The sequence below is a fragment of the Myotis davidii genome, unplaced genomic scaffold (assembly GCF_000327345.1).
Source record: "Myotis davidii unplaced genomic scaffold, ASM32734v1 scaffold247, whole genome shotgun sequence".
NCBI classification, from domain to species: Eukaryota; Metazoa; Chordata; class Mammalia; order Chiroptera; family Vespertilionidae; genus Myotis; species Myotis davidii.
In genome coordinates, this window is record NW_006299593.1 from 904,863 (window position 1) to 914,138 (window position 9,276).

The following is a 9,276-nucleotide window of genomic DNA, read 5'->3' on the forward strand; positions in this document are numbered from 1 at the left end:
ATGAGGGAATGATGGCTGTTTGCAGCTGGTCACACCCCCTTCAGGGTGGGAGTCCCCAGTGGGGACCTGGCCAGTCTGAGTAGGGGCCAGGCTGTTTTCAGGCTGGTGGGTGACTGAAGCTCCCATCCTCTCCTTTATTTATTTATTTTTTTATTCTGGGAGTTATATACCTTCTATGGCTGTCACTGGAGCTGAGAGCTGGCTTTAGCTCTGAGGCTCGGCTCCAGCTCTGAGACCTTGGCTGCTGAAAGCAGGTATTTGGGTTTGTTTGGCTTCTATAATTGAAACACTGTTGCAGCTCCAGCTCTGACAGCTGAAAGCAGGTTTCTGGGGTTTGTTTAGCTTCTATACTTGCAACATTGTTTCTTAGAGTGCAGTCAGAGGCTGGCAGTGGCAGGCGGGGAACCTTGGCTTCCTCCATCACTGGAGCAAGCAAGCCTCCTATTTGCTTCAGGTGCCTGGCTGTCGGACGCCATCTTGGTTGGCAGTTAATTTGCATATCTCACTGATTAGCCAATGGGAAGTGTAGCGAAGTTACAGTTAATTACCATGTTTCTCTATTATTAGATAGGATATCAAATCACTATATGTCTATTTCATTTTAAAGAGCTTATAATTTTATTTTCAGTAGTACCTCAATTAGACTGAAAAAGGATAAATGATAAAAGATAAAAATGAAGTGCTCAACCACAAAATATTCTTTAGTTAGGTCAGCTCCTAGATGAGTCACATGTTCAAGGTGTGACCATGGCTCTTTTCAAAATTACCTATAAAATTACTTAAAACAAAGTTTATTATTTTTTTTTTCAAAGTTTATTATTTATGATATTATGTGTGTATCATTACTTATAAACTTTTCAATTGTTTTTTTATTATGTTAATATTGATACTCTTTTAGTGAGAAAAGGCCTTATTGAATCCCCCTGCCAGCCTAGTTGCCCACGCAACTAGTTTGGTTGTCTATGGCTCAGTGGTTGAGCATAGACCAATGTACCAGGAAGTTAATGGTTTGACTCCCTGTCAGAGCACATGCCCATGTTGTGGGATCGATCCCCAGTTAGGGGGTGTGAAGGAAGGAAACAATCAATGTTCCTCTCTTATCAATGTTTCTATCTCTCCCTCTCCCTTCCCCTCTCTCTCAAAACTCAGTAAAAACATTTTTAAAAACAAACAAAAAATAAATAAAGAGGCCTCAAGAATGATTATGGAAATATGACAAAAGCTTTAAGAACTTCAGAATAAATGACCCTAGGCAGTTTAATAAGAATTATAATTACTCTTAAATATTAGCATTATTATGGAGCATGGGTAATATTGTATCCAAAATATATCCAGCGCTGGCTGGTGTGGCGAATGATTAGAATGTCAGCACCCACACACAAGGGTTTTGGGTTTGATTCCCAGTCAAGGGCACATACCTGGGTTGCAGGTTTAATCCCCGGCCCTAGTAAGGCAAATACAGGACACAACCAAGTCATGTCTCTCTCTCTCTCTCTCTCTCTCTCTCTCTTTCTTTCTCTCTCTTTCTCACCCTCCCTCCCTTCCTTCCTTCCCTTCAACTCTCTAAAAATCAATGGAAAAAATATCCTCAGGTGAAGATTAACATATATATTTTCCCATGATTTACTGTGGAAGCCAAAATATCTCTAGGAGAGAAAATGTAGGGGGGCAGGCGGGGAGTGGGACTATAATTAAGTGTTCAGCAGAGAATAAAGCATTAGAGAAAACAAGAGGATCGTTTATACTTGTGTATCATATGGGGAATATGTAATAGGTACTTCTACTCTTCCCCTAATCTATCTCAATTTTTTTATTTCAAGCACTTTTCAGACTATGGTCAGATGTCCTCTCAGAGAATGACTTGTATATTTTGTTGTTGCTTTAGCATTAAAATCACTGAGGGAAAATTAAAGGCAGACGGGAAGTCATAAGGGTTGAGCAGCCAGTTAAGTGCTTAGTAAAGGAGAGATTCTGGAGACCATGAAAGGTCATGTCGACAGTGCTTATTGGAAACACTGGTTGCATAAAACACATTGGGAGTTTATTTTTACCAGATCATTTCAGACCAGCTAACTCAGAACCCAGTGTAAACATGGCAATTATAACAGCTACATGTTGTGTATTTTCCTAAGCTACTGTTTCCAGAAAACTTTCCCTTGCAGATGGAAATCTTTATGCTGAAAAGGGGGCAAGAAGAATTAGGAGGTCTTCAAGGTATTTTCTTGCAGTGTTCCCTTTTCTTGCCATACGCGTCATAATCTTTTCATTGCTTTCCTTGTTCATAAGAATGTCTTCATTCCCTTACAAAATAGAATGAAGGTATTTATTCATTTACTCCATCGCAAATATTGTTTGTATACTTACTATGCAATAATGTGTTAGATTCTTAGAGGAAAAAAATAATTCTTAGTCCTTAGAGTTTATAATATACAGGGACGTCAGAGCCTGTAAGTTCTATACAGAACAACGTGAGACGTACTAGGATAATACATTATATACATTAAATCTCTGATTGATTCTACAAGTTTCTATAAAGCACCCACTACATACCAGGCAATTTATAGGTATGAACCAAATAAACAAGTCTTATATGCTAGTTGATTAATGGGGATGATGGTTCATGAGCATACACACACAAAATCTAATTTAATGTCAGGGAATGGTAAAATGTAGCAAGAAAAATAAGTGACCTGAATGAAATGAGAATGGAATCATTTGAATTTCTGATAGCATTTTGGTCAGAGGGAGCTGTACAATAGTAGGCATTGGTGTGTTCAAGGAGTATAAAGAGGTCAGTCAACAGTGATGTGTCTATCATTGGTGGTAGGAGTGATAAGAGATCAGATAGGAGTCAGATAATTTCTAGCCTTGTAGGTCACAGGAAATACATAAGATTTTATCCTGGAATGAAATTTGAGGCCATTAGAAGATGGAAATGATAAATGGATTTATATATTGGTGGGTAACGTTGGTTACTGTGTGGAAGGCAAATACATTGTGGATCAGTAGGGTTGAAGAAGAGAGCCCAATTTGGAGATTATTGCAGCAGACCAGGTGAGAGATAGTGTTCACTTAAATTACAGTGGTGGGGATTGAAATGGTCAGAAATATTTTTAAAGGAAGAGATGGCAAGTTTATTGTTGGATTGGATATGGGGTTATAAGAGAAAGAGTAGAGTCTAAGATTTTTGAACTAAGCAAACTTAGTTCAATGATTCAAACACACACACACACACACACACCAAAACAGTAACCACAAAAATTTACCTGCACAATTAAAGGTAAAAGTAAAGAGAAGAAAGCAAGGATGATTAGTGTTAGAATATTATCTAAAATTATTTACAAATAGCTCAAATGAGAAAAAATGTATGAGCATTTAAAAAGATACTAAAAAGGAAGTTATAAGTCAACATCTCTTCCTGCTAACATCTCTTAGAAGGCCCCTCTATCAGTAATTGACAATTGTGGGAGGCAGAAAATCAGTAAGGATATAGTTGAATTGAATACTACAATCAACCAACTGGGTCAAGTTGAATACTTTATCTGAAAACAGTGAATGCACATTCTTCTCTAGATATTAAGAACATTCACCAAGACAGACCATGTTTAGGTAATAATACACACCATAACAAATTTTAATGAATAGAAATCATACAAAGCTTGCTCTTAGACTACATAGAATTAAACTATAGAAATAATTAACAGAAAGATAGCAGAACATTCCCCAAATATTTGGAGATAACCAACACACTTCAAAATAACACTTGGGTCAAAGAAAAAGTCTCAAGAGAAATTAAAAAGTATTTCCAATAGAATGAAAATTAAATACAGCTTTTCAAAATTTGTGGCATCAGTGAAAACAGTGCTTAGAGAGAATGTATACCATTAATTGTATATATTTGAAAGAAATAAATTTCTAATAGCAATCATCTAAGCTCCTTCCTTAGGAAACTAGAAAAATAGAGCAAATTAAATGCAAACGAATCTTTAAAAAAAAAAAATAGAGCAGAAATTAGAATGGAAAATCCAAAGAGAAAATTGGTGAAACCAAACACTGATTCTTAGAAAGATCCATAAAATTAAACCTTGAGCCAGGCTACTAATAAAATAGAGAAGACACAAGTACTAATATCATAAATGAAAGAGGAGCCATCAATATTGATTCCATGTACATTAAAAGAGTAATAAAGGAATATTATGAATAACTCTATACCTATAGTTTTATAGTGATGAATAAATGTGGGGAGATGTATGTGCTAATTGATGTGGGGAATCCTGTTTCGATGTATACCTGTATCTAATCCTTCCATAGTACATTCTAGATATCTTACAATTTTGTCAATAATACCCTAACAAAGCTGAGGTAGAGGCAATACTTCCTCATTGTTTGAGGCCAGAATTACTCTCATACCAACCAAACATTTCAAGAAAGGGAATCAACAAACCAATATCTCTTATGACTATAGATGCAAAAATACTTAGCAAAATATTAACAAATTGAATTCAATATGTATCAGAAGCATACACAGTTGACTCTTGAACAATTATAGGGGTTATGGGCTGACCCCCTGAATAGTCGAAAATATGTGTTATAACTTTTGACTCACCAAAAACTTAACAACTAACAGCCTACTGTTTGACCAGGAACCTTAATCATAAACAGTCAATTAACACATATTTTAAATGTTATATGTATTATATATGTATTACTACAATGAAGTAAGCTAGGGAAAGGAAAATGTTATTAAAATCACAAAGAAAAGAAAACATATTTATAGTATTTATTGGGGAAAAAAATCCAGATTTAAGTGGACCCAAACAGTTCAAGGGTCAACTGTACAGTGCAACCAGTTGGCATTTATTTTAATTGCAAGGCTCATCGAACATTCAGAAATCAATTAATATAATCAATCACATCAGTGGGCTAAAAAAGGAAAATCAATCATTTCAGCAGATGCAGAAAAAGCATTTGACAGTATCTAGCAGCTATTCATGATAAAACCTCTCAGCAAACTAGAATGGAAATTTCCTAAACATCTTCAGAAGCTGTATAGCTAACAACATACTTACTTGATAGAAACTAGAAGCTTTCCTCCTAAAATCAGGAAAAAGGAAGGGATCCCCTCTATTCAGCATGCGATATGACAGGAAATATAAGATCTACAGATTGAGGAGGTAGAAATAAAACTGACTTGTTTGCAGATGACATGGTTGTCTATGTTGAAAATAAGAAAGAATTGACAACAACAAAGAAAACACTTTTCACAAACTCTACCAGAACTGATAACTGTATATTAACCCTATATACTCAACCATGCTGTATTCAAATATCAGTCTGGTAGAGAATAGCAAGGTTGAGGATACAAGGTTAATATACAGAAGTCCTTTATTTTCTTAATACTAGTAATAAACAACTGGAATTTGTCATTAAAACACAATATCATTTACATTAACAGAAAAAAGAAATATGTATAACTCTAAAAAATAAAAAAGGTCTATGTGAGGAAACCTATAAAACTCTGATGAAAAGAAGTCAAAGAATAATGATCTAAATCAGTGGTCAGCAAACTGTGGCTCACGAGCCACATGCGGCTCTTTGGCCCCTTGAGTGTGGCTCTTCCACAAAATACCGACTTCTGCGCATGGGCCAGGAAGTTTCCATCGCACTGTACGTGCGCGCCCGCACGTGGTATTTTGTGGAAGAGCCACACTCAAGGGGCCAAAGAGCCGCATGTGGCTCGTGAGCCACAGTTTGCTGATCACTGATCTAAATAAATGGAGATATGTTCCTTATTTATGGATAGGAAACATTCAATATTTTATCAAGGTATCAGTTTTTCCTAACTTGATATATAGATTTGAGATAATTGCAGTCCAAATTCCAGCAAGTCATTTAGTGTATATTGGAGAAAGGAGTCTTTTTAATAAGTATTGTTAGAACATCTCGACATCCACATGGTAAAAAGGGGAAAAAATGAATCTAGACACAGATCTTACATTTTTCATAAATATTAATTCAAAATGGATCACAGACTTACAAGTAAACACAAAACTATAAAATGCCTAGAAAATAATATAAGGGAAAATCTTGATGACCTTTCATTTGGCTATGACTTTTTAGCTAAAACACCGAAAACATAATCCACCAAAGGTAATATTAAGTTGGACTTCATTAAATTGAAATCTTCTGCTCTGGGAAACACACTGTTAAGAGAATGAGAAGACAAGCCTCAGACTGGGAGAAACTATTTGTAAAATGCATATCTATAAAGGACTTACATCCAAAATATACAGAGAACCGGTAAAACTCAACAACAAGTAAACAACCCAATTTGAAAATGGGCAAACGATCTGAACAGACACCTCATGAAAGAATGGAGAGGGAATATTAAATTAAAACGAGATACCACTACACAGCTATTATAATGACTGAGAGCACCAAATGCTGGAGCAACAGCAGCTCTCAGTCATGCCATTTTGGAAGATGGGTTGGTCAGTTTCTTAAAGGTTGAACAGAGTCTTGCCATGCAATCCACCAGTCATGCTCCTTGGTATTAACCAAGTGAGTTGAAAACCTAAGACACACAAGTACTTAAACATGAATGTTTAAAGAAGTTATTTTCATAGTAACCAAAACTTGAAGCTACAATGATGTCCTTCCAGAAATGAATGGGTAAACAAACTGACATAATCAGACCGTGGAATGTTGTTGTTCAGTTATGAAAAGGAATGAACTGTCAAGCCATGAAGACATGCAGGAAGCCTGAATGTACATTGCTAAGTAAAAGAAGCCAATCTGAAAAGTTACATCTATTCAACATCCTATTCAGTCATACAATATATCATACAATTCCAAGCATATGACACTCTGGAAAAGGCAAAGTTATAGAGAAAGTAAAAAGATCAGTGGTTGCAGGATTCAGGGGATGAGTGAAGAAGAGATGAATAGGTAGAATTGAATGGATTTTTAGGGCAGGGAAACTATTCTTTATGATACTGTATGGTGAATATATAATATCATGAATTTCTTAGAAGCCATAAAACTGTACAATATAAAGTAATCCCTAATTCAAAACTATGGACTTTAGTTAGTAATAAATTATCAATATTGCTTCATCAATTGTAATAAATGTACCACACTAATGCAAGATGTTTTAATAGGGGAAACAGTGCGAGGAAGATAGGGAGGCAGTGTATGTGAGTGCTCTGTACTTTTTGCTCAGTTTTCTTTAAGCCTAAATTTCTAAAATAAAATGTTTATTAATGAAAAGAAAATATTTAGTAAAATGGGAATTCCAGGATAGTCGATTATCATACAAGTTAATTGTCATGCTTGTAGATTATTATATTAATATGTAAAGAAAGCACAGAAATGTCCATGGAAACATTATTCATATAAGTCAACATGATAAGTGCCTATATTATAATATGTAAATACACTGCAAAATAAGTACCACAAAAAAGGTGAAAATGGAGAGTGATATTACAGGAAGGGAGGATCTTGGCGTCCCAGAAGAGATGAAAGGGAATGGAATTCTGAGAGTGAGTATAATTTTGAACAAAGATATGAAAGTGGAAAAGGATGCACGTAGCTAAGGACAGTGCCAGTTTTTCTTTTTGGTGAAGCAAAATAATAGTTTGCCCTGCAGACACAAAATAGAACATATTTCACTGTGCTTTTGAAAAAAGAAAAATTCATGGAATATTACTTAATATCCCCAATTCTATTATTTAGTGGATCTCTGTGCGATGTTTCCAAGCAGAAATTTCTGGTATGCTTATACTAAAAGTCTGAATGGTTTTAAAAATTTCATATTTCACAGGATGCCAGACATGCCGCTGAAGAAGAGATTTATACCAACTTAAATCAGAAGATTGACCAGTTTCTCCAGCTGGCCGACTATGATTGGATGACAGGAGATTTGGGAAACAAAGCTAGTGACTACCTAGTAGACCTCATTGCCTTTCTACGCAGCACCTTTGCTGTATTCACACACCTTCCTGTAAGTGACAGGCGCTTTACTTTGCCCACCATGTAGAAAAATGTTCTCTTACAATTGAGCTTGGTGAAAAATTTTTGTCTGTTTCTGGAAGCTCTTTAGGTTATTAAAGCTCACTCTATAATTATCATCCCTTAACAAGATTTAGAGAGCTCTTTTATTTTTTTTCATTTAATTTTATATTTTGTTTATTCTAAAAATAGTCCCTAACATTATGTCTACTTATATTCCTTCCAACTTAAGGTAATTAGTACAAACACATAGTGAATGCCTTGGTGGAAATAGAAGAGAAATTTAGGAGTTAGATTTCAGATATGTATTTTTTAGTCTTAGAATGTCCATTTAATTTTTTTATAATCTCAAATTTTCTGCTAAGACTCTCCATCTTTTTATTTAATTTTTCTCTTTTCTTGAGCTATGTAATCACAGTCATTTTAAAGTCATTGTTTATAAATGCTAATGTGTGCTTTACCTACATATTGGTGGATTTCTTTCTGATCCCTTTTTTTTTTTCTTGGTTATCGGTAACATTTCCACATCTCTGCTATTTCCTTTCTGGTTGACGTAAAGCCCTGTGTTTAAAATATGTAGAGGTTTCTGGTGCTATCATCTCCCACCAGGTTTGGTTTACTTTTTTTGTTTATTAAGTAGGTAGAATGGATGGGTGAGTTGTGGTTTGAGCCTCATCACCTTAATCCAATCATGGGCTGATCTGGATCAAGCTTGGATTGCAATTGTGTGTATCTTTGGTTTGCCCCTGTTGATAGAATGTGGTTCTTCAGTGCTTTTAATGAGAGCTTGACAGGTCATTGTCTCTTCAGCACAAAGAAGATCATGGAAATTTCCTCTTTTCTAAAGAAATCTTATTACTTTAGCCTCCTCCTTTCTTCTTTGATTTTAGAATTTGCCAAATGTCTTAAGGAGTCTTACTCAGATCAACAATTGCCAACAGGAAAAAAAATGTGGTTGGCTTTCAGCTCTCACCTGAGATTCCCATGAATCCTCCCACTAGTGAGTCTTTTTCTCTGAAACACTGTAAGACTGGGAAATCTTACTTTGCTTTTCAGAAGTTAGCTTAGACCAGGGGTGGGCAACCTTTTTGTGAGTGCGTGCCAAAACCAGCAAAATCTCTGACTCAAAATTCTTCTGCGTGCCAACCCTAATTTTTTGAGAACATGTTGCGCCGACTTGATATCTCTTAAGGTGTACATATGTGAAGAACCTTGAAGAAATACTAAAATTCATTCGAGTGACAAAAACACAGTATATGATGACGA

The 9,276-nt window shown here is 35.5% G+C and overlaps 1 protein-coding gene across 5 annotated transcripts in view; it reads left to right on the forward strand.

The window, feature by feature from the left end:
• The window catches only part of EXOC6B (exocyst complex component 6B), a 521,374-nt gene that overhangs the window by 309,777 nt on the left and 202,321 nt on the right, over window positions 1–9,276 (forward strand). For all 5 annotated transcript variants that reach the window (XM_006775280.2, XM_006775278.2, XM_006775279.2 and 2 more), the window contains one exon: window positions 7,823–8,002. In XM_006775280.2, coding sequence (XP_006775343.1) covers window positions 7,823–8,002 — 180 coding nt within the window. The remainder of the gene's footprint in view (window positions 1–7,822; window positions 8,003–9,276) is intronic.